Genomic DNA, 24,549 nt, shown 5'->3' with positions numbered 1-24,549 from the left:
ATAAATATAATATAAAAATATGATATAAATTGAATTGCATCGAAATCGTGATGTCACATATACTATATGTGACATCACGATTTCGATGCAATTCACTTCTTTGTGTCTCTGGTCCTGAAATTCTCGGATGTGTCGTGAACTCATGATATTGGTACTGATTTATAGTTGTCACTTGTCATCTAGGTATCAACATGGATCATTGTTTTTCTAACCGCAAAACTGCATTTTAGGCTAGTTTGGTTTCAAAAGAGTCTCAAAAATTACTCCAGAAAATTATTGCCACTGTCGTTTGCTGCAACGTATGCTACGTCACTATTACTTGCAGGGCTTGGCATAAGTATCAAATATATTTCCCGATAATGATTGTTTTCCGTTAACATTTATATTCTTGTCAGTCAAAAATGATTATGCATATATTGTTTATTTTCCTTGGTATCGTTCGCAATATTATTGTTCTCTTTCTGTCAGCTAATCGTACATAACTACTTATTCCCGTCACTGGTACTATGGACAAGGAAATCATCAACAGACTCAAGCATATTGAAACTTTGTAAGTATCACTGTAGTTGGATTATGGATGAATTTAATATTTTGCTTGGTAAGATTGGACTTTGACATTGAGGATTTGATTTATTGAAGGCAGTGCATTGTGGCCATGTGCTCCACACATGATTTCCATATAATTGATGCAAAGTCGAATATGCTATCTGTATTTTTCTATTGCGTCAAGCATATCAAGCAACTGGTAATTGACGCAAAATAAAATTTCGTGAAACTGGCATGTAGTAAAGTAAACTTGTCAAGCTTTGACGTATTCAAGCCATATCACAACAGATATCTTGACGCTCATGCTATGTGGAGCATTTCAGCTTGTTGATTCTATGAAGAATGGAGATGCTGCATGTTTTGTCATAGATGCCAGTCCAAGGAGTGTTTGAATCAATTTTGAAATCGCTCCTTCTTCCGTTGGAGACTGCATAGAGCGACCCGCTGTTTAATTGCGATCCATATTCTATTTAGCTACGAACAAGCGCCTCCCGGATATGTAAAAGATGAAGAAGAACGTCCCGAGGATTGCATCCCTGACGAAGATTGCAATAAAGAAGCAAGAGAGTTCCTCGCCAACGCGCCTAAAAAAGGATTATGGATGCCTCTTGGCAAAGAAGTTAAAGTGATGCAGTGTAAGCGACTAAATTGAATCTGGATGCCAGTGTTGACCTATCTGGAATTTCTTTTCTCTATTATGTCTGTCACAGTTTTTTTGTTAGATTATTAATTTCCTCTTTTGGACAATCTTATTCCGACAATGCGTTGAAACAAGGTTGTAACCAAGTCACAAGGCTCCGAGTCACGAGTCAGTCTCAATTTTATAGCTTTGACTCGAGTCAAGTCCGAGTCCAAGTCACCGAGCAGAAGGTCGAGTCCGAGTCATGGTATTATGACTCGAGTCTGAGTCCAAGTCATAGTGTTGACTGCTCAGTTTCCAGTTGAAGTCTTGTTAAGCCCACTTTTTATAACTCTGTTTGGTGATATCAAATGATTCGCATTTATAATTTACTTGGAATTTTCCTCACTATTTTATGGTCGCATTTTCAATTACCATTACCCATAGGCGAAATTCCAATAGTGTATTAACTTTACTATTCTTCGAAATTACAATGAAATGTAGGTCTTGGCCGTCTGAGTCTCGAGTCATATGACTTGGTTCGAGTCGTGCGCAATGACTCGAGTCGAGTCAATTCCGTATTTTGAGAAAATGACTCGAGTCATCAGAAAATTGTGACTCGAGTCGAGTCATCAGAAAATTGTGACTCGAGTCGAGTCATGAATCGAGCCATTGCAACCCTGGTTGAAAGCCTAAGGCAAAGTTTTCAAGAACTGTATGTTTGCAACGAATTATAGCTGAAGATTGCTGGTGACAGTAATAGCATGCCTTGTAGTTGTCATTGCATCAAAATAAGACCTCTTTGACCACATGCGAATTTAGCAGCGTACATACAAAATACCTGATTGAATAATAATATTGATGTAAACCCAAATATTTTCGGCTGACACTCGTAAGGGGTAATCGTCAGGTAGTAATAGGGCAGTGGTTCTGAACCGCTTTGTCTTCGCGGACCCCTTTAGAAATGTCACGGACCCCCTCAAGTTTTCATTGAAAATTAGCTCAATTATCGTGCTACCGTCATCTTTCTTGTGCATTGCACAAACATTAATTGTAGGCTAGTAGTGGTAAACAGCCACAAAATGACTTTCTTAGAAAATAATGTCACACGATAGCCTATGCATAAAAATTGGGTAGACTTTTCTTTTTTCGAAGCGAATTTTGCAGCAGTATTGAAAATTGATTGTCTTGAAAATCCACGTCTTCGATTTGATATGAACAAGTGCCGATCGAAAATCCATTTCCACAAAGACATATTGGTGGAGAATGTAACGACGACAGCTTTTGTTGTGCGTTTTTAGTGAACATATCACGTCCAGCCTAGTCATTTCTATCTATAGCATCTCATCTTGAAGTTATTTAGTGGTTATATCACAGGAGAAAACGGATTTCGTGGCGAAGCTACAATTCCTTCATTGGGACCGATTAGAAAAGAAATTCCGGAATTTCTATTTCAAACGACTGTTTACTAATTTGCTGAGACTGACAAATCCAAAATGTTTCGCGAAGATTTCGAAGTCACCCTGTTTGATCTTGCCATCTCCAACAATTCATTTTTCCACAAACCCCAACAAAACATCTCTAAACAGCAATATGTTTGCATATGCAGGCTATTGGCAATTTGACAATTACAATTAGTTTGCACAGTCGGATATTTCATCTCCGACGACCATAATAACGATGTGACTCCTAAAGTTTTAGCAATTATGAAGCGAAACTGTCTCATGACTTTCCTAATCGAAAAAATAAAAATTAGGTTATCATCATTTTACAAATTGAGCGGTTTTGCGGACCCCCTGGAAATGCTTGGCGGACCGTCAGGGGTCCGTGGACCCTCGGTTGAAAACCACTTTAGTATTCAATATAGAATTCAAAAGATCTTTGTCAACATTACAAAGTTTTTTTTTGAATTCACCACCAAGTTGCGGAAAATATTCGTGTTTATTTCAATATGAATATATTATTCGATTGTATACTGAAGTTTTGTACTTCCAAGAGTGTATTTAAATACAAAATATTCCGATGTAGGTTGGAGATGCAAGCAGTACGGTCATCGGACGGGGGATAGAGAATGTCCGTTGTTCAAGTCTGGTAATGCGGCGATGGAAAAATTTCGCGAGGTAAGTTCACAATTTGCGCTGTTTCCGGTGGTGTGATTTTCACAAAAATCTCAAGTCGCGCCATTTGTCAGGTCTACGAAGATCCCATGTATCATTTTGTCGAACAAGAGAAAAGGGAGGAGACTGAAAAGAAAAAGGTGTGGCTTCAACAACTGCTCGACGAGGACACCACGTCGGCTTCCGACAGCGATGATAGCGCTCCGAAGAAAAAGAAAAAAAAGCGTAAAAAGTCGAAGAAGAAGACGAAAAAAGTGAAGCGTAAGGCGAGTTCGAGTGATTCCGATTCTGAACCTGACACGTCCTCGAAACGTCGGGATAAAAAGAAAAAGAGGAAGCACGAGAAAAAGGAGAGTCCGTCAAAAGACCGCAAATCGTCTCACAGCTCTAAGAAAAGACATAGGGAGAGAGATGAATCCGGTTATTCCAAAAAGAAGTCTAAATCGTGAAAATTGACTTAGTCCATGGGTTTACCCATTGTGAATGAAGCTCAATGTCGCTGCCATTGCCCTGCGCCAATGCTGTGCCAAAGTAGCGGGTATCGGCAGTTATACGGAACCGGGAATGATTTGTGATCTCGGCCAATGAGTTCACCATGACTGATTCGCTGGCGTACGGTGCTATCGCTATATGTTGAACGAAAAGTGCGACGTCTTCGGATGTGTGAATATGTTTCAGCATATCATTTTATACTGTACTGGTCGCACATGACTGGATTAGATATATTCAAATCCATATCCTGTAACGGGTTTCTGACTCTAATGCATGGTCACATCCGGTATTGATTTCGTATCACATATCCGAAAATGACTGAAATGTTACAAAAGTATGTTGAAAATTGGAATATATTAGAAAAATCCACGTACGAATTCAAATCCAGCCTCAAATTAGTATTTAATCCGTCTAAAATCCCAATCCATGCTCATCTCTGGTGTACAGGCTATTTATCTCGAAACGAATTGAGATTTGCACTTATGAGATCTTGCTTTCAAATGAAATCGATGTGAATTTAGCCTACGCGATCTGTAGAAGGGAGAATAGTATGTTTGCCCGAATGTGAAAAAAATTTATATATTATTTTATATTAACTGCATGATATATTTGCATACTAAGAAGGGGAAAGTAACGTTGTTGAACCCCAGAGGTTTGCGAATGGGTCCGTGGACATACGAGCATGCGACACTTCAGCATACGACAATTGTCCATGCGACACATGTGGCATGTGGGTTAAATATTACTGGTTAAGGGTGAGTTATGGTTGGATCTATAGGTGGGAAAGGCTTGGGGTTATGATGTATACAAGGGCCGATTTCAGGGTTAGGGTAAGTTTTTGGGTTATAGAGTCACGTGCTGAAATAACGCATGCTCAAGCGTAACATGCTGAACTGTCGTTTTCCATTGTGTCGCATGCTCCTATGTCGGGCAACCCTGAGAACGGTGTTTGAAACACTAGTTGCGCACGAACTCCTGTACAATGTAACTGTGTTTTTCAGATCCGTAACCGTATTTATACTTAAATTGCTGTGTCGTAATACCTGCGGATCATGGATCCAAAGTTTGAGATTCCATGCCGCTCCTTCCGAATCGGATCACTGAAAGCCAAACCGTCCAAGCTCCTGAACCGGATCAAGTTCACCAAAAAAGGCTTCCGTTTACGCGTGGATTTAGACGACCCCAAAAAAGAACACGTCCGACTCTTCATACCCGCGGAGAGCATCACCCGAATCGAAGGAAACCTGGGCAGGGGCTGTCCCGTGCTGTGGATCGGCACCAGCACCACGTGCGCGTCGAAACTACGCAAGCAATGCGGCATGAAGAAAGACGTGTACCCCACCCCGTATTTCGACCCGAAATCGGAGGAATTGTCCGAGAGCAGGATATGTGTCATACCTCTCCACGATCCGATTTGCGAGCAGCAACTCGCCGAGTTTAAGGGCGTTTTAAGCGTGATGGCCACCATGCGTAGGACCACGGTGCGCGCCATCTTCCAGGAAACGGTCAAGAAAGTTTGTCACGAGCAACTGGTGCACTGCACCAAGTACATTTCGGAAATCAGCGGACTGCAAACTGCGTGGAAACTAAAACGGCAAAGCGTCCCGGTCGACCGAAACGAGTATGACGTTATCTTTCGCGAAAATGAGAATGACGCAGCCATCGTGATATCATCTGATAACGATAGCGACGTCACGTTGGACTCTAACGATAACAGCCTGTCTATTGATGCGGCGTTGGAGAGTTCGCCTGTCCAAACGAAATCACCAACTCCCAGAAAAAACGGCGGGCTGTCGATATCAAAAATTGCGTCTTTGAAGAGATCTGCTAGCACCGAGTTGGATTCGGCTCCCGTTAAGTCTGGAAAAATCACAACCGACAGCATTGAACTCAAGAGCGAGCCAATTTTTGACAACTTGCCCGAACCCGCTGAACCACGTATTCGCCAACAAACCCCAAAATCGAAGCCGGTTTTGGGTAAGGAGAAAGGAACAAAAAAATCGCCTGAAATCGCAGATGACGTTTCAGACAACGACAAAGCAGATGCCACCTACGTCAAAACTTCCACGTCGATGCAAGCCGACATGCGGACGTTATTCGACGACACCGGCGCCATGAGCGACGTCAGCCCGCTATGCATCTGCGTCATGAAATCGCGTTTCGCGATCAATTTCGCGCAACACAAAGTCACGTGCATGGCTCTGGACAACGTGGACGGGAAAGTGTCTGGCTGCCCGAACCCGGTGTCGGAATCCTTTATGATGCGCGCTTCGAAAAATCTTCCTGCGATCGCGATGTGCTCCGAACACAAGACGAGAATGGTGGCTCACGAGTGCTGCCCGTGCTGCGGGACTTTCTGCACGGGCGGGACTTTTTTAATATGCAGCGCGACGAAAGACAGGCAGCATCGCTTCCACCGGCACTGCCTAGCCGTGACGCAGCACTCGCGAGATTGCCCGCACTGTGGCGCATCTATGACTGAAGTCCACGTGGTAACTTTAGAACCTACGCCGCGGTATTTGAAAAAATTTGACTGTGAAGGCGTGGGGGATCGGTCCGCGGATAAAAAGAAACGGGACCAGTACCCGGATTGTGTCGTCAAAATGCCGGGAGTTACTTTGCCCTTGCCGGAGAACTTACGCGTAGCCGCAGACTCGCCTTTTCGCTTGAAACGCAGCTCTGTGGACATGATGCTGGGCTGTCTGGGGGAAGACATTCCCAAGAAGGGCAGGCTGCAGTCGAAAAACCTCTTCTCCTTGGTCAAGCAGGGCGACGTGGTTAAAGCACTGCAGCTGATTTGTTTCGGAGGTGTCAACCCCAACTACAGGCCGCCTGGCGCAAAAGATATACGCACTTGCCTGCATGAAGCGGTAGCCCGCGAAAACATTCCCATGATACACCTGCTCATTACTGCTGGTGCAGACGTGAATTTACGAGACCAGCAAGGCAAGTCCCCGATTTTCTATGCCGAAGAACAGAACAACCTCGACGTGATGAAGTATCTTATATGTTCGGGCAGCGATTTACTGCAGGGCGACACGGACGGTATGCGGCCTTTGCATCATTCAGCTAAAGAGGGCCGTTTGAAGACTTGTCTTTTGTTGCTGAAGTTTGGCAGAAGGGCTATCAATACTACCGACGATGGTGGGTGGACTTCGTTGGTTTGGTCTGCAGAGCATGAGAGAATTGATATCGCCCGCTGTCTGGATTACTATGACGCTGACGTACAGACAGTTGATAACGACGGGAATATTTGTCTTCAATGGGCCGCTTTAGCTGGTAATTCCGAGATCTTGCTGATGTGCTTGCGAAGGAATTCTGACGTGGACCATCAGAATTCGGTCGGTGACACAGCGTTACATATCGCAGCACGGCAGAATAATAGACAGTGTGTCGTAACGCTTCTAGCGTGGGGCGCGAACCCGCTGATCCGCAACTCCGACAATCAAACTCCGTCTGATTGCGCGAAAGATTCATCTCTCTGCCAAGTTAATCTTCTGACAAACATGATGACGCGATGCGCAGTCGCTGACCACCGCGGTTTCGAACCCTTGGACAGGGAGAGGCTGCTGTGCAAAGATATTTCTCGCGGCAAAGAAAATATCCCGATACCTTGCGTAAACGCGGTGGACGAAGCCCCGTGCCCTGTCAGCACGCCCCACGAGTTTTTGTACATATCCAAAAGCATAAACAAACACTCGACCATCAATGCCGTCAAGGATATCATGACGTCGTGCCAATGCGCGAGGGCTTGCACTTCGTGCAAATGCGGACCGTGTTGGTATGATGCGTCCGGTTGCTTATTGCCGTCGTTTGATTACCGCGACCCCCCTTCTATTGTGGAGTGTAATAATTTTTGTAGATGCCCAAAATCGTGCATGAACAGGGTCGCGCAAACTGGCGGCGTGCGCTGTCGGATTCAATTGTTCCGCACGACGGAGATAGGCTGGGGCGTGCGCGCACTTGAAACGATACCCGTGGGTTCGTTTGTGTGCGAATATGTCGGGGAAATAGTGTCGGGGGCTGACCCGCGAGACGGTGACAGTTACCTTTTTGATCTGAGCGATAATCCAGATGATAATCGCTATATCGACGCGGCGAAATACGGCAACGTGGCTCGTTTTCTCAATCATCATTGCGAACCCAACTTGGTGCCGGTCAGGTTCTTCTACGATCATCAAGACGCTAATTTTCCAAGGATCGGATTTTTCGCGCAAAGAACAATACGTCCAGGCGAACAGCTGGGTTTCGATTACGGCCCGCAGTTTTGGACTGTGAAATGCGAGACGTTCTATTGCGAGTGCGGTTCTGACGTGTGTAGGTATTCAGAAAAGGTGCTCAATCCGACTGGTGATGATGAATTTAACAACGGTAGTGACGTGACACCCGAGGATAGTATGTAAGACTATGGCAATTTTAGTGCTAAATGACTCAAACCCTCGCGTGCTTCAAGATTAATTCTAGCGTCCGGCCTGCAGGAATGTCGGTAAATCATGTTGCGCTGCTTTTGAAGCGCTATACATCCCGTGACGTTTCTTTTATCCCGACCGGTCATCTGATGAAGTTGACTTTAATAGGACCTTGCGGTTTCAGTAAAATCTCTTTGGACACAGAGAATGTGTTTTCTTGCCTTTTCTATGTTCCACCTTTAAAAAGTACTGCCAGTTTTCATGCGTGTGATTATGTTGTGATTGCAAGATTTTGCACTAGTGCTGGTTGTCGATTGCAGTGTTTTCGTTATGTTGCTATGTATGCATCTCTAGTAGCAAAAAATTTTATGTGCCAGACTTGGACATCTATTTCCATTCAATGCTCAAGCTGAGAGTTTGGCCTACCGCGAACCGACAATCATGACCGCAAAAATTCAACCAGTAACCTTCGATTTCACGAATTACCTATACTCATATCATGCCTAAACGTGTTCCGTTCGTATTATCTTGATGCCAAGTGTCAGTGACATGTTCAGTGTTGCTGTTCATAAGGTAGATTGGTAGTAACTTGCTATGTTTTGCTAAGTCAGCCCAGTGCTGTCGTGGTCTGGATTTTAGATCGGCGATTGCAAGGTCAAACTGGCATGATCATAGCCTTTTAGCTGGCCTTGTTTTCCCCAAGTTGCATTCCGAGGGGCGCTGGATTATGTCTAGATCTCAAAATGTGCTCGAATTGTTTATTGTACGATGTTGCAGATCGTTGAACGGAGCCCGGTTGTCTGATTATGTTAAGTCAAAATATCGTTGAATGTATCATTATTTTGATTCAATTCAACAGAATATCCCTGACAATCAATGTTGATGATCAGCAAACATATGCTTTAATGCACGAACAATGCGGTGTCAAATAGGGTTACCATATTTTGGCATCGGGAAAGGAGGACACTTATCCAAATTGACAACAGCTGATTTTAAAATATTTTCTGGAAATCTTGTGTTGACTGAAAAAAGACTCGACTACTGAATGACCCACTCCAACATCCGCATCACCTATTTTGTGTCATTTATGCCGATTTTCAGCTGAACGTGTCCATTAATCCTAGGTCAAAGCTATAAAGAAGGTTGGATTGCCAAAATGGAGGACATTTGCGATTTCCTGATAACGGAGGACAAATCCTAGAGAACATATGGTATCCCTAGTGTCAAATTATCGCATTCAAACCACCATAAACACTTGAATAAGCTTGTCCACAACATTTATGTGACGTGTGAAACATTGTTTTGCCTCTTTCTTTTAGAAATAATTACTTCTTCAGGTTGATATTTTATGGTTATGTAAAGGTGAAGCAATATCAACTTGGAAGATAACAAGGAATTTCATTCCGATCGCAACATAGCTAGCCACCAGATTAATCAAAGTAAACACGGTCTCAGGTGTTGATTTGTGGACCAGCTGTGACGTGTAGTATTTTCAGAAATATTGTTCAAGGAACTGTGTTGCCATGGCCCTGTATGCAGGGCACATTCGCAGAACTGCTCTGCAAAACTCCATTCTGGCAGTGGGATCAGCATTTGCGTCATTGCGAGATCCATACCGGCACGGTAAGTTTTTATCGTTTTGTGTTAACGTATTCCGTAACGACGAAACTGTTAGTGATAAATTGACACCTGGAATATCGTCGACATTTTGACCCATATCTAAGTTCAAAGTGACAGCGAAAGCTTGATCAACTTTGTCAATTCATTGCATCCGATATAATTGGTTTCGAAAGCATTGTTACCATGTCCTCTTTAGACATGGTGGCAGTATGTGGCGAGACCACCGGGACACATGCGCTTCGATATATGCGTAAAAAAATGCTCGAGGACAAGGTTGGCCGTGAGATATTGGAGAATCGTCCCAGGATCAGCACGTCTACAATTGACTTTGAATATTTACGGAAACTCCCCGGGGACACTCTTGGGAACCAATATGTGAAGATGATGGATAAATATGTAATGAAATATTGTTTTTGGTTGGGGTGACTAATAGTTAAAATCTTGTGACAGTTTAAATGGGCACGGCGCTCTAAATATGGTGTCTTCAAATAAACTTTGAACGCGTGAAGAACATTTTGGCTGCAGCCATTTTCGTCCGAAAGCCAAGATACCCAAACTGCAGCTGACAAATTATCAAGAAATGTATCATTCAATTCCATCTATCCCTGGTATCAAGGTCACGCTTCATCAAATATTTAACCTCTGCGAAACTTCTGCCATGAACTACTTACTGTTACATATTTTGATGCTACAGTTCCTTCACAATATCAGCTGACAACTGCCTACTAGATAGTGAGGTAATGGATGTCAGAAATTTTGTATAGTATCAAGAAGCGATGAAGCGTGAGATAAATGGAGTGATATCGTACATTAATCAAAGATCATTAAGCTGCCAAATATTTTTACCTATAAACTTTAATTTGAGGTCACATATTTAAAGCACATTCCCTATAACAATCCTGTATGCTATAGCATGTGTTTCGATAATTATCCAGCTTAACGACTGCATTTTTGCAGGATATAACTCCAGACAGCAGGATGCCAGTAAGATTCGTCGATGACGCCGACCTGGCATACGTTATGCAGAGGTATCGCGAAGTACACGACTTCAACCATCTATTACTCGGTAAGTCAACTCCCGGTAGCCTACTCTCTGCTCTATCGTCTCACGCTGTGTGTATTCCAGGACAACCAACCAACATGCTCGGAGAGGTAAACGTGAAGTGGTTTGAAGCATTGCAGACCGGTCTGCCAATGTGTTACCTGGCTGCGCTAGCTGGCCCCTTGAGGTCAGTTTTGATATATATTGTTAGCAATTGAACCATTAAAAAATTCCTCATATTCTTGACAGGCTACCATCGAAACGACGGCGGAAATTCGTTGCGAACCTTCCGAAAATCGCTAAGACAGCAATCGATGCGGATTTCTTCATGAACATTTACTATGAGCAGCGGTTCGATTCTAAGATTGACGATGTCCGGAAAGAAATTAAAATATATCTATAAGCGAGAGATATATATTTCACCCAAACCACGCGTCCACGTCTCGCGAAGATTTAATATCATCTTTCAACTCTCTCCTTTGCTTGGTGACGATGGCAGATTCGCCTTTCACGAGTCTGCGATGCAACGCCGCCTTTTTCTCTTTTGTCATCGCCTGTCTGACACGGGCTTTGATTTGTTCGGGGGGAACGCTAGTCGTCGATGTCGCTGAGCTCCGGGCATATTTCTTGGTAGCCTTAACCACGTGATGATTTGTGTGTTGCTGGCTGTCTTCCGATCGGAACGGTCGGTAAGATTTATTATCAAGGTCCAAGTCGTCCAGTTGGTCAATGGTGTCTGCAAGCTCATCCGCCATAGTAGCCACGGGCTTGATACTTTCAAATTCGGGTTCTGCTGTGCCATCGTTGACTGGATGGGTTGTTGATTGTAAAGTACCCGTCTCAGTGACACGGTTATCTGTTGGCTCTTCATGAGCACCGTCAACATCCGACGAACTGTCAGTCTCCTGACAAAAGAATGTTGGATAATATCATTTAAAACTACAAATTGAGAGATTATGAAAATCCAAAATAATTAGTTCTATTTGTGCACTACGAGTGTGTGTGAATTCTATAAATTGAATATCTTTATAATCGTGTGCAGTGAACCAAGGTGCAGAATTTTCAAGACCAAACTAATAAGGCCAGTTCGTGTGTGGTGTGGTTTGCGTAAAATTGGAGTTTACGGATACACATTGATAGAAACACACATCATCTGAGTCGCTGTCATTATCGTCAGGCTGATGTCGGAAATATTCCTCCATTTTCTCAAATTCTGTCTCGTGCTCCTTGGAAAATCCGCTTGCAGACACTTCGCTGCAACATAAATGGAGAGCATGAGATACTCGCCTGAACTCTTGTCTGGCATCCAAAATACTTACCAATCCAACGCAGACTCCCGTGATATATCATCGTCGAAGGAAGGAATGTAAGTGCTTTCGTAACCGAATCTCTTGCAAAAGAAGTTACGCACGCACTCCACATCGCGGTCAAAATAGTACCTGCGTTTCAAAACATCTACAATCAAAGACCAAATTTTACCACCGACAACGTAAAAATCGAGTCACTTTGCGTTTTTGTGCGACGTGGAAACCATCTGCGGAAAATCGATAATTGTGACTCGGTCTTGAGCGTCCAGCATGATGTTGAACTCGTTAAAATCGCCGTGTATCAAACCGTGATTCGCTAGTTTCACGATCACATCCATGAGGCCGTAGTATACCCGCTCGGGGTCATCTAGTTCATGTATCTGAGAAAGTCAACTGAAATGCTGTCGACCCTTGAACGTGAACAGAAAATATACCGACTTGTTGGAGGGGATACGCATTCAGCAGTTCCATAACAACTGCATGTCTGTTGAAGTCATAGGGCTTAGGCACCGGGAATCCTCTGTCGTAAAGCGCCTTCATGTATGCGAACTCTTTCATTGCCGATAACCTCGACAGGTAGAGCCAGGACACGCTCTTTCTGTGCTTGTGATAATCTCTTTTATTCTTCAGTTGTCGAAAACTTGTACGTCCAAGCCTATGAAAAAGGCAATGCTAGTGATACCCAGCAGATATTCCTATTTATTATTAGCACGGCTGGGCATAATCAACTACTCGACTGAATCGATGAGAGTAATTGAGTACAACTCGTTGCGACAAAGGTCTTACACAAGACTACGAAAGTTTGAATTTTAATTTATGTGACCAAAAAGACAATAATGTCAGTTATATATATATGTATATTGTATAATATATATATATATTGTTTGCGATTGCGCATGTTTTTTCTATCCTTTATTTCATAACGTTTTTAAAGGAATCAGTTCGACTTTCGACTGTCCTTATTTGTATTTTGTGTTTGTACTAATTGTATTTGTACGATTTTAGTGATTTGATTGGTCAATTACCATTTTAAATTGCCCTTTTGTGCTTGTATAAATTTCCCTCGCTACCGTTGTCTCGTCCTCCATACCACCGAGCAACGGACGAGCGAGCACTATTGCGAATCTCACTTGCTTGTATTATCATCTTAGCATTTTCAAAGCAATTCCGAAGTTCACATTGTTTAATATTCGATTTGGGTTGCTTGATTCTGTTGAAATACAAGACTGATACGCAAGGTTAGCGAGTTCAAGAGCAGATGCAGCTGAGCAGACAGGATTCGACGCCTGCTAAGTCGGCACTAATTTACAGCGGAGTGTCGCGTCGAAACATATATAGGCTAATATAAGTTTATCTTCAGATCAAATATTTCACTTTGTGTTCAGTGAAGAAGTCAAATCAACAATTCACTTTTGCTGAATCAAGTTATCATTTTGGATTCAGAACTGATTGGAAACAGCACGTTAAAACCAATCAGTAGACGCCAACTTCTAAGTACTCTGTTGACAAATGAGCAATTTCATTACTGCTCAAGTGCACAACTATGATGCAGATTAATAATTTTGAACCACTTTGAGTATCTCCCAAAGCATACCTGTGAATAGCTAGGCATACATATTATATTTATATATATAGAGAGAGAATACAACCACCTGCGATTGGCATTGGTGGTACTAATTCAGATGATGAGGTTCAACAGACTCATGGGGCATTGGCTACTGACAGAAGTAGCCAATAACCATGACATTACCTGTGAATTTTCAGTGCAAGTTGTTCCTCATCTGAAGCAGCGATATAAATGTCAGATTCTTTTCCGACACCTATCTGATTTCCGATCGATGTTAGTACATCTCTTGTAGAGAGAACACGCAAGGCGAGATAATCGTATCTGAATAAGAAATCTTTTGTAAATTTTGGCAACACAATAGGCACTACTACAGGTTTTGCTAACTGGTGTGGCAACTTTTATGGACAAAAATAGAAATAGGCTACCAAAACAAAATTTATTCATTTTTCAAATCAGTAGCACTAGACATATCACAACGTATTGGTATGAATATAGATCTTTGTTTGTTATGAAACTCTAATACATTCGAATCTTATCTGGCTACTGGCTCAATAAACGCTACATTGCTTGGGAATGGTTACAACAAACGTCGTCTTTGAGTCATATATAAATTTGAATGTATTAAATTTTCAGGTTTCAATTTCACAACACACACACACACCTGATTGGAATCGCTGGCCATTTTGCCTGAAATATCAGGTGAGCAGCGATGATTTTCCAAGTTAAAGTTATTTGATAAAAATTAATTAAAAAATAAAAATTAATTAAAAAATAAAACATAGTGGGAGCACAGGACACCGATTCCATACAGGCACACACACATATTCATACCAATACGAGATAATGAATGAATGAATATAGTATAATGGTAGGTTGCCGGTAAACCCAGCCCTCGGTAAACCCAGCCCTTGGCAAACCAAGCCCTCGGGAAATTTTGTATTCACGGATTGAGTAAGCGGGGGAGATAACGCGACGCTCACATACTCTACTTGTTTGTTTTGTGGTATTCATGGTGTTTCTCGAATACTATGGACCTCAGTGAATTCCGCCCCCGAACAATTTTGAATTAAAGCTGGGAGCTGGGATATTAGGGTTGGCGGAGGTAGGATATTAGGGTTGGTGGAGGTGGGATATTAGGGTTGGTGGAGGTGGGATATTAGGGTTGGGGGAGGTGGGATATTAGGGTTGCCGGAGATAGGATATTAGGGTTGGGGGAGGGGGGATATTAGGGTTGGTGGAGGTGGGATATTAGGGTTGGGGGAGGTGGGATATTAGGGTTGCCGGAGGTGGGATATTAGGGTTGGGGGGATATTAGGGTTTGGGGAGGGGGATATTAGGGTTGGTGGAGGTGGGATATTAGGGTTGGGGGAGGGGATATTAAGGTTGCCGGTGAATACAAAATTTCCCGAGGGCCGGGTTCACCGAGGGCCGAGTTTGTAAGGCCGCGCTTGCGCAATCGTGATCACGTGATCTGATCACGCCGTGACTGCGTGATCTACGCATGCCCTGACCTCCTTACAAGATCAACAAATCAGTGGATAATAACATTATTAGTTTAATAATTCATAATAATACTTGTTAATACACTTAATTACAAAAGTTCCCGAGGGCCGAGTTCACCGAGGGCTGGGTTTACCGAGGGCTGGGTTTACCGAGGGCTGGGTTCACTGGTAATCTAATGGTATAAGCTGCTCAATGATCGACATGACTTAAAATTAGGTAAAATCATCTATTATAGAGTCAGAATCAGGCAGACTAATCACAGTGAGCAACATGATACATATAGCTTAGGTCATGGCAAGATGATTTACTGGGTATCTGTATTGGTGGTACGAGTCCAGTCTATGACTTCGGCCACATATGCTGAATGATGAAAATAACCATAAGAATGCATACCCTTTATTTGTTAGTCTGTAACCAACCGTAGACCTGGACCTTTCGAAACAGACTAGACGGTGCTTTCCCAGTTCACGCAACACTTTGTGGCACCCGCCGTGTTTCAAATTTGCGATGGAAGCAACCAGACTGACGGGAACAATCTCATGATTCTTCATACCCATTTCAACAGCAGTCAACGCCCGCAAATCTTCGTGAGTGAGATAACGCAGTAATGATACATCAAGCCTCCCCATTATTATCAGATCGATTTGTTCAGTCAAAAATTACGATGAACTTCCACAACAGCTGATTCGCAATCTTCCAAAACGTTTACATATATTTCACGTGCGATGTTTTGGAAAGCCATCGAATCACTGAGCCATAGATACATATAAACATCGAATGCAATGACCACAGGCCTGGTTAGCAGTGCGGAACGAAGACTTTAAAATTCGACTAGTCTCGTTCTCATTCGTATTAAATCGATACTTTCAGTATAACTATCTAGATAACTAACCTACGGATAGATACGCAACACCCGTCGTCACGCTTGCTTGCTTGGAGGGAAATACTGCTCAGCAATCTGAACGCAACGTAATTGCTAATCCCATAGCTGGCGACCCGAGTGCTCAAATTAAATAAAGTTGATCTTATTTGAAAGTTACTGTCGCACTGATTCCGAAAATATACATTAAAATTTGATCAGGGCAATGGAACCACCTCGAAATACACCTCAAAGTCTGAAAATCAGCATTGTTCTGAACAATCACAGCCACACAAATGTTCAGACCAATCGGGTAACCGCAACACAATGGCCCTAACAATGACCCGTTGCGACTCTCCAATTGTTCGAACAATGCCGATATTTCAGACTTGGAGGACGGATTGTAGGTGGATCAGTGCCTGATCATTATTTTAATTTATATTTACGAAATCAGTGCAACAGCAGTAGCTTTCGATCAAGACCAGATTCAATCATTTCTGCGCTCGGGAAGATAGCTTTTGGATTGCCAGAAATCCTACAGTCGCTTACGAAAAACAATTCCCCAGTCCAGCCTCGGCGAAGCGGAATGAAGCTGCAAAATCGGTCGTTGCCGTTCCATGTTCAATTTCTATAGTACAACACTATTGACTAGGGGAGACCGGGGACAAATGTAACTAGGGGCAAATGTAACAATCGACCTCACCGCTAGTAGGATGGAGAAATCAGCTTGATATTTTAAGTGCGCATGCAGTAGTTATCTCTCCTATTATACCTGGAGTTACGTTGAGCTATGATGCGAAACCCCGGAATAATTTGCAAAAAACGAAATTTTTGACCCTTGAGTAAAGTTTTTCTGGTCTGGAATAATTTGTCTAGACGAATAGTACCTCAAGTAGTTACAACGTAATATGTGTAGCCGGAACAATGTTACTATAGTCTACCGTGGTGATGGAAAGAATAGGACTTGCATCGCCGGGAAGGTACCATGCTGAGACACTAATCATGATCGAGCGTGTCAGGGGCAATCGTAACACTCTGTTACTTTTGCCCCGTTACAACATGTTATCAATTCTGAATGTCTTTGCTCATATGTTGGTATTACCATTCATCTACTGCAGAATAATTTTGCAACAGCCAGAAGTTCACCAGAACAGATACTGCCTTGCGATACCAATTCTAACATGATCATCTGTCGAAACGGCCATACAATAGTGGTGATGTGAATCTGGCGGTTCGGTTATTTTCGTGATTCAACCATCCTTTCTCATGTTGATCGACTTTTGGTGTGTCGAACTTCAATAGTCATGGCTTAATTCTCGTCCTCTGACTTTGATCATGGCCCACTTACATTTTGATATTTGATGTGAACAATTTATGTAAATTTTCTACAGCACAGATAAATGTCATTATAGCTTTGACGCCACACAATGTTGCGTCCTCGTTTTACTATACTATCATCGACCCATTCAACCAAGATTTTTTGGCCAGGTCGGTTTCGCACCTTCGTAGGTGACCGAATGACCAACCCATTATGCCCGCTGAACAACAGAACCTTGGTAGAAGAGGCCGAATATGTGTAGGGAGATGATGGAATGAATGTGTCTCTTGTACACTTTAAGCTTGAACAAGACACGAAGGGTGATATTGCATTCAGATGCCATAAATGCGATGGGGCGTAGCCTGGAAGCGTTCAAACGTCTCTTCCTTTAGTTTCATGCAATATTACAATTTGTGCTTCCGTTTTCGTTGTTCATTTAATTGGTGTTTAGTTTTAAATAACACTGTTACAATTGCCCCGCAAGGGTGGTACAATTGCCCCTGGGTACGGGGGCGATTGTAACATTTGAGCAGCGATTTTTGCGAACCAAAATTTCCATGATTGATTGTTGATTGAGTTCCAATTTAGTTTTCATATCAACTATCGAGTTGTTGGCTTCTTTATATAAAACTTTGGAAGTGAAATTTCCACGAGAAAAACACGTAATGTTGGAAAATACGAAAAGTGTTACAATTGTCCCCGGTCTCCCCTATGCTGCTCTTAAATTGCTCAATGCTCAGCAATATTAGAAACTGTTTTAGTGTTTATACCCTAGCATAACGACGGGAGTTGCGTATCAATCCGTATGCTAATAATCTATAGTGTTACAGTAATATCGAGCACTGACTACGTGACTGGTATTAACAGTGAATGAACCTCACCAAACACATTTTCTTTTTCTGCATTAAATGCTCATGTTCCGCTGCCCTGTAAGAAGCCTCCGATCTGCCAAACCCATTATGATATCGCTCGGATATGTTCGTCTTGAACTCCGGTCAGTTGGTAAGGTCAGTCGCATGCAAAATAAGGTCATCATGCAGTCACATAAGAAAAAAGTTGGGTTTGAAGCTTTGGGCTGAAGTACAAATTCGGATTTATGCGTGGACTGACCTTTTGTTCTTTCCAATTCTCTACTAGTTGCTGACGATTACCCCTGACGAGGGTCAGCCGAAAATATTCGGGTTTATTTCAATATGAATATACTCAATTGACCTTATTTTGTATGTGGCTGACCATATTATTCTGCTTGTAGCGACTGACCTTATTGTTGTGCACATCGAAACTGCTCAGTGCTCATATTGAAGCATCAAGATAAGTATCAAGATAAGGAGTCTTTATGTTGAACATTTGATTTTTCACAAGAAAAGAAAAAATTGGATTTCGAACATAGACTTGAAAAACCTATTTGGACTTATGCGCGGACTGACCAGACCATATTCTACACGCGACTGACCTTATTGCGCACTTCGAAACTGCTCATATTGAAATATCTTCATTCTTCATATTTAGGATCTAGATAACGAATTTCAATGTTGAAAGTACTATATCTATGGCAAAGATATTTTAAATGTATTTTTGATAAGAATAATGTTGGATTTGAAATCTGGATTTCAAGCAAAGATTTGGATTTATTCGCGACTGATCTTATTTTGCATGTAATCATGCCAACCCTGTATAGGTCAGTAGTTCTCAATTTTTTTACTTAGCAGACGCCCTTTAGAAGGTCACACGCTCCCGCGCCCCAGGTTTCGGTTCCAGGTAACTCAGCTATCGTGCAACCTTCATCTATCTTGGACATATAGCCTACTGCTGACTGTAGGCAAATGATAAATATAGCAACCAAACGAGTTTTCTTGGAAATAACATCATATCATTCATGTAGAAATCATTGGAAAGACTTTCATTTCACAGGGAATTATGTATAGCTGCATTCCTTGATATGCGGCCGTATCTAGAAAATCCCAGCCGTCGATTTGACATAAACGAGTGACGAAAATCGATTTCCACCAAAATGTTGTGGCGAATGTAATGATAACAATGACACCTTTGGGTATGATCACAATAACATATCATCAAAATTGAGAAACGGGTTTTTTAATGAATACATAACGTCCAGCCTATAGTAATTTTTACCCAGCAGCTTATCTTGAAGTTGTGTAGGCTACATCAGAGCTCTTTAACCTTTTTCGTCGTGGTACACCCTTTTAACATATTCTCAAAACTCGTACACCCATGACCATACAATACACCAATAACGCAGAAAGCCGCATTTCGATTACCTAACAATACGTCCGCATTCCAGCGGGGAGTCGCCATGGCCCATGGACGACAAATATACTCATAGGAAATTTGCTACTGATGGGAACTTGACGCCGCTGATAGCCCTTGCGGTGTTCTGTGCCTTCACTAATTTCTTGAGATGCTTTGCGTAAATTTTCTTATTGTAAAAGCAAAACATCCCAGCAGGCTTACAATATATAATATATCTATACCAAAATCGCGCGTATAAATGTGAGAAAGTGTGATTTTTGGATTTTTAGGGGGAAATCTGGCTTCAGGGTAGTAACGCAAGAGGCTCTGGGTTCTCAAGATTTTTCGACTTTTATGGCAGAAATGTAAAGTATGAAACTAGTTCTTTACGATTGTATGTTTTTTGGTAGATTCTTAGCTAGATATATATTTTTAAATGCTTCATAAAATCTTTCCTTTCCGTAGAAATTCCACCCCCTGAAAACGTGAGGCTCGCGAGACGATTTCGTTTGGCCCGCAACAGCTTCTCGACCAAATTGCCACTAAGCAGGGAAAAGTCATGCCGAATGCAGCACAAGGGCGCTTGGGAACATTTTCATCTATTTAAGCCAACATCTGAGCTAACGTGAAAAACATTCGAAGTCATCGATTCAACTGAAGGCCATCGCAAAAGCGAACTTGGTGATTTATTTGTAGTCGGAGCTACCTACCCAGCTAGCACACCCACTTGGTATCCAGGTGGAATTTAAGTGGTTAGGTGGGATGGATGATCGGAATGGGTTAGTAACATGTAACCCACATCGAAACCAAGCGGGATTTCCATCCATAAAGATGCGTGGTTATACCATACCAATCCCAGGTAGATTGCAATAAGTCTCTTCTAATTGAACCTATCAATTTGAACTCGGGGGAGTTTTACTTCTCGAGTTTTTGATGTCAAATAATCTAGAAACATGAGAAATCCACTTATAGACGAGCTCAGATTTCCCATATATCACCCACACAGGAACCAACCTTATTTTCCCTCAATGTTATTTGGTTTATTTCATCGAATAATAAAAGGTGGTTCCGTAGGCTATGTAGTAAAGTTTTCTAGCTATTATGCTATCCCTGTTGGTTGCTCGAACCTCGAACATTAAAACCCCTACCATAAAATTGACTGTTTGTCACACTGAAGTGAACTTAAATTTCCGTTGCTAGAGTACTCAATTCCTCACAGCGTGCGGTATAATTTTCTTGCGTAGATCCCATTACCTTTATCCCTCATCTGTATCTATTATTTTTAACTCAGGATTAAGTTTACTCGTAAAATTTGTGTGATCAAATAAATGGAACTTGTTATTTTCGTCAATGAAGAATGGTCGACTTTTCATACGGCTCCCACATGTGACCGAGTAGTTTTCCGAAATAGATGCTTCTATTATATTTTCCTTCAGCAAGGTTTGTTCATCTATATAGTTAAGTCATATTATAATCGGTTTCCGATTTATTCATTTGCGATGCTAGTCGCTGGGATATTTCCAAATTGAATTCCACCACCATAGGAATTGAATTCGGGTACTGGTGACGATAAGCGCCTAAGAATCGGGCGGCCTCGGTTCGACTCCCGTTGGAGGTTTGTCCGGGCTCCTCTTCTTCCGACATGAGACCCGAGAATGACTCGACGAAAGAATGCACTCACAAGTTATGGAAATCGCTAGCAAGGGCCGTGGCCTCGAAAATGATCAACATCGAGAGTAACTGTGACGGCGGGCACTCTAAGCCGAGGTAGATGTCAGTCTAAAAGACGGCAACTGCGCGTCGGTCGGCATCCTCCTATCTGTTCATGACATCGCTTTGTATCTTATCGCATTGTACATTGTGTGTGTCTTGTTCAGTTGAAAATATAACCCAACGATTACACTTAAACAGTGATGATGGCCTCACTCACCCACCGTAAAGGTTATTATATACTCAGATTACCGTATATATTGTTTGGTCTGAATGAGTGTTGGTAGCAGGTATGTACTGTACAGTATACAATGTTAAAGTTAACTAACGTGTAGGGTTTACCTAACATCGCCTTAGCACATGTCTACATCGCATTCACGGCCCACTTACATAGTCATTGCTACTGCCACAAGGACCGGGGTCGTAATATTGTCTTCGCTATCAGCTTGGTGGGTTACCCACATGGTTCCCCAGAAAATACCTCTGTAATATGGGGCCAAAAATGTACGGTTCCCGATTGGTTTCACCAGCTGGTTACCACAATTCATCTCACCTTGATACCTTGTGGTACCCAAGTAGGCGTGCTACCTGGGTAAACGGCAAAAAAACAGGCCAAATTTAGAGCAATGTTACCACTACGGAAGTGATGACCTAATTTCTTTTGATTTAGTAACTTTCTAAATAACAATAAACATATAGTGTTAAATAATTGATATGGAAGTAGCCCGCGATACTTTACCAACGCGTATACGCAATATATATTGCGGTCCGCATTGCTGGGCTTGCATATCTGAATATGTTTGGGCATATGTTGCTCAATGCTCAGTCAACAAATGGTTGTGCGTTAAAAAGCACCTATTTAAGTCACCGGGCAACTTTTTCTTAGAGGGGAATTTTGGCTTAAATATCGGCCATGGGTTCCACGAGACGAAAAAGGCTGGGAAGGCTTTTCAAGACGCTACGTTAACAGGGGGTCGGCGATAAGGAGCCCAGATAAACCTCCGACACACAGAAACATGCCAAAGCCGAGGCTCGAACCAGCAACAAATTTAGACATGTATAGACCAGGGATGGGCAAACATTTGAGCTCGCGGGCCGCATTCAACATCTGAATCCATTCGCGGGCCGCACTATATAAAATTGGAATTATAAAGCAAAACGCAATATTGGTCTGTTCATAGATTTACTAATTCCGCTTTTGGTTCAGTTTTTGGACAGTGTCCAATGGACACACAATGCTGACAGCATCATAACCACGTTAGCTTGAAACGCTCTTCTACTATGTGAAGATAAAATATAAATACCCTAATTCTACGCATATAGAGATAACGAATCTACATAAGACACGCATGAATCGTTTTTTTTGCAAGCACATCACTAAAATAATTAAAACTGGAAAGGCCAATCTGGTATCACACTTGTGATCCGAATTATGTCAATCTCGTTTAGGATTTCTGTGGTGTTTAGCAGTTGAAACCTTTCAAACTTCGTGGGCCTTGAGATTGGGCTGTCGCGCCAGAAATCAAAAAAATAATAATATAGGAAGTAATTACCTTAGAACAGTGGTACTCAAACTTTTTAAGACACGCTCAACTTATGATGATGAAAGATTTCGCCCCTCCCTCTTATCGTCATATCACAAAACGCAACCAGGATGCTAGCAAACCTGACGGATAGTTGGACGGCATGGAAGGTTACGACTATGAATGAGAGATTTTTTACATATGAAATTCAGAATAAATACAGAGCAATACAATTATTAATTGGATATGATTTTTTTTAGTTGCGTTCAGCTTCGCGACGCCCAGTTTGAGAACCACTGCCTTAGAATTATCATGGTGAAATATACTAAGAAAATGTTTAATCCCTTCCCGGCATTAATTCGATTTTTAGTACACATTTTATCAATATTTTAAAGAAGTTTCTTTAGACTCTGGCGGGCCGCACAGAACAGTGTCGCGGGTCGCATGTGGCCCGCGGGCCGTAGTTTGCCCACGCCTGGTGTAGACGGTCACTAAATTATGGTTTTACAGCTGAATGTGGCCGTACGTCTGGAGGTTGAGCACCCCTGGCCTAACCGAAATAAGGACGAACATTTGAGCAAAGCTGCAACGTATAGGAAATGCTAAATACGAATCAGGGCTCGAGGTTACTAGACCACCATCTAAGGCAGTGGTTCGCAAACCCGACCCCCTGGCTGCGCAATCATGTATTCTACGCTATTTATAAGCTTGCCGCTGGAAGCACCAATTCAAAATGTCTGAACTATAGCGGTGGTTTCCTCGAGAATCATTAGACAGATATCGCAAGCTGAACACATGCTAACTCCACCCTGTTCTACTCCAAAAGGAACTAATAAGTCCATTACCAAAGGTTGAATGATGAGAAACATTTGCTTATGACATCACATTGTACGATATTTCACATCCAGTAAACCTGTTCTGAAGCATAAACTGTCGTATTTATTGTGATAGCTATATAGTCATCGTCTCATCGGTTCATTATAATGCAGATCTGGTGCACCCCTGTACACCCATCCGAGTGGTACACCCCTTAAAAATTATGGTACACCATGGGGTGTACGAAAACCCTGGTTGAAGAGCACTGGGCTACATCACAGAAGAAAATAGATTTTTGCAAACAATTTTTTTCCAAATCCCGCACAAAGCTTCTCAAAACAGCAATATGTTTGCATCAATAGGCTTTTGGTTATTTGACTACTAAGATGAGTTTGCACAATAGAATATTTCATCTCAAAAGGCCGTTCTGTTTATGTGAATCCTGGAATTTTAGCAATTATGAAGCGAAACTACCTCGTGCTTTCACTAAAAAAATGCAAATCAGGTTATTAACCAACATTTTACAAATTCGGAGGTTTTGTGACCCCTAAAAATGTTTTGCGGACCCCCGGTTGAGAACCACTGCTGTAGGCTATTTCAGCACTTTAGGAATCGGAATTCTTCACTCATTTCGCCGTTTCGGGGTTTTATGGTACATTTTCGCTTTTTAGTGTTTTAAGAATACCCTGAAAAAGTTCTAATCAAGACCCAATGAATTTAAAATGATATATGTAGCATTGTAACTTGCATAGCTAATATAGCACGATACAGGCCCTACATTTCACATTAAAATGATGGCAAGCTTCTGAGGGTTTAAGATTACAAAGAAAATTGGAAACGTCCGTCCAAAT

At 42.1% G+C, this 24,549-nt stretch overlaps 4 protein-coding genes across 5 annotated transcripts; 3 read left to right on the top strand and 1 right to left on the bottom strand.

Moving 5' to 3' along the window:
• Nucleotides 1–69: 69 nt before the first annotated feature.
• Nucleotides 70–4,776, top strand: LOC145455855 (retinitis pigmentosa 9 protein homolog). The gene is made up of 4 exons (XM_080333875.1): nucleotides 70–550; nucleotides 1,021–1,181; nucleotides 3,194–3,285; nucleotides 3,357–4,776. The coding sequence occupies exons 1-4, from the start codon at nucleotides 507–509 to the stop codon at nucleotides 3,729–3,731; spliced, it is 672 nt and encodes a 223-aa protein (XP_080190001.1). The 5' UTR covers nucleotides 70–506; the 3' UTR covers nucleotides 3,732–4,776.
• A 50-nt stretch (nucleotides 4,777–4,826) lies between these two features.
• On the top strand, nucleotides 4,827–8,559 carry LOC145455851 (histone-lysine N-methyltransferase EHMT2-like). The gene has a single exon (XM_080333870.1). The coding sequence runs from the start codon at nucleotides 4,827–4,829 to the stop codon at nucleotides 8,175–8,177; it is 3,351 nt and encodes a 1,116-aa protein (XP_080189996.1). The 3' UTR covers nucleotides 8,178–8,559.
• A 934-nt stretch (nucleotides 8,560–9,493) lies between these two features.
• LOC145455854 (ubiquinone biosynthesis protein COQ4 homolog, mitochondrial-like) lies at nucleotides 9,494–13,391 on the top strand. 2 transcript variants are annotated; one of them, XM_080333874.1, is made up of 6 exons: nucleotides 9,494–9,622; nucleotides 9,680–9,806; nucleotides 10,000–10,199; nucleotides 10,761–10,869; nucleotides 10,930–11,032; nucleotides 11,095–13,391. In XM_080333874.1, exons 2-6 carry the CDS (start codon nucleotides 9,707–9,709, stop codon nucleotides 11,246–11,248), a joined length of 666 nt encoding a protein of 221 aa, XP_080190000.1. In that variant the 5' UTR covers nucleotides 9,494–9,622; nucleotides 9,680–9,706; the 3' UTR covers nucleotides 11,249–13,391. The 2 variants fall into 2 exon arrangements, with proteins under 2 accessions (XP_080190000.1, XP_080189999.1); XM_080333873.1 differs by having other exon boundaries at nucleotides 10,761–11,032.
• LOC145455852 (serine/threonine-protein kinase RIO2-like) lies at nucleotides 11,167–15,992 on the bottom strand. Its single transcript, XM_080333871.1, has 7 exons — nucleotides 15,616–15,992; nucleotides 13,903–14,040; nucleotides 12,591–12,807; nucleotides 12,351–12,532; nucleotides 12,165–12,284; nucleotides 11,994–12,099; nucleotides 11,167–11,750 (listed from the first exon to the last, which is right to left on the bottom strand). Exons 1-7 carry the CDS (start codon nucleotides 15,849–15,851, stop codon nucleotides 11,265–11,267), a joined length of 1,485 nt encoding a protein of 494 aa, XP_080189997.1. The 5' UTR covers nucleotides 15,852–15,992; the 3' UTR covers nucleotides 11,167–11,264.
• Between the last annotated feature and the right edge of the window lie 8,557 nt (nucleotides 15,993–24,549).

This window comes from Botryllus schlosseri, chromosome 14, assembly GCF_051294905.1.
Source record: "Botryllus schlosseri isolate E-star chromosome 14, Bs_hap1, whole genome shotgun sequence".
NCBI lineage: Eukaryota > Metazoa > Chordata > Ascidiacea > Stolidobranchia > Styelidae > Botryllus > Botryllus schlosseri.
The sequence above is the reverse complement of the archived record's forward strand: the minus strand, read 5'-3'. Positions and strand labels throughout refer to the sequence as shown.

What these genes read in the sequence shown, in the direction of transcription:
- LOC145455855 (XM_080333875.1), top strand. Translation starts at nt 507, where the DNA reads ATGGACAAGGAAATCATCAACAGACTCAAGCATATTGAAACTTT. An exon ending in CTCAAGCATATTGAAACTTT is followed by an intron (nt 551 to 1,020) that starts GTAAGTATCACT and finishes TATTCTATTTAG; the next exon opens with CTACGAACAAGCGCCTCCCG. An exon ending in AGAAGTTAAAGTGATGCAGT is followed by an intron (nt 1,182 to 3,193) that starts GTAAGCGACTAA and finishes ATTCCGATGTAG; the next exon opens with GTTGGAGATGCAAGCAGTAC.
- LOC145455851 (XM_080333870.1), top strand. Translation starts at nt 4,827, where the DNA reads ATGGATCCAAAGTTTGAGATTCCATGCCGCTCCTTCCGAATCGGATCA.
- LOC145455854 (XM_080333873.1), top strand. Translation starts at nt 9,707, where the DNA reads ATGGCCCTGTATGCAGGGCACATTCGCAGAACTGCTCTGCAAAACTCC. An exon ending in GCGAGATCCATACCGGCACG is followed by an intron (nt 9,807 to 9,999) that starts GTAAGTTTTTAT and finishes TGTCCTCTTTAG; the next exon opens with ACATGGTGGCAGTATGTGGC. An exon ending in GCGCTAGCTGGCCCCTTGAG is followed by an intron (nt 11,033 to 11,094) that starts GTCAGTTTTGAT and finishes TATTCTTGACAG; the next exon opens with GCTACCATCGAAACGACGGC.
- LOC145455852 (XM_080333871.1), bottom strand. Translation starts at nt 15,851, where the DNA reads ATGGGGAGGCTTGATGTATCATTACTGCGTTATCTCACTCACGAAGAT. An exon ending in CTTGCACTGAAAATTCACAG is followed by an intron (nt 12,808 to 13,902) that starts GTAATGTCATGG and finishes CCTTTTTCATAG; the next exon opens with GCTTGGACGTACAAGTTTTC. An exon ending in ATGACAGCGACTCAGATGAT is followed by an intron (nt 11,751 to 11,993) that starts GTGTGTTTCTAT and finishes TTCTTTTGTCAG; the next exon opens with GAGACTGACAGTTCGTCGGA.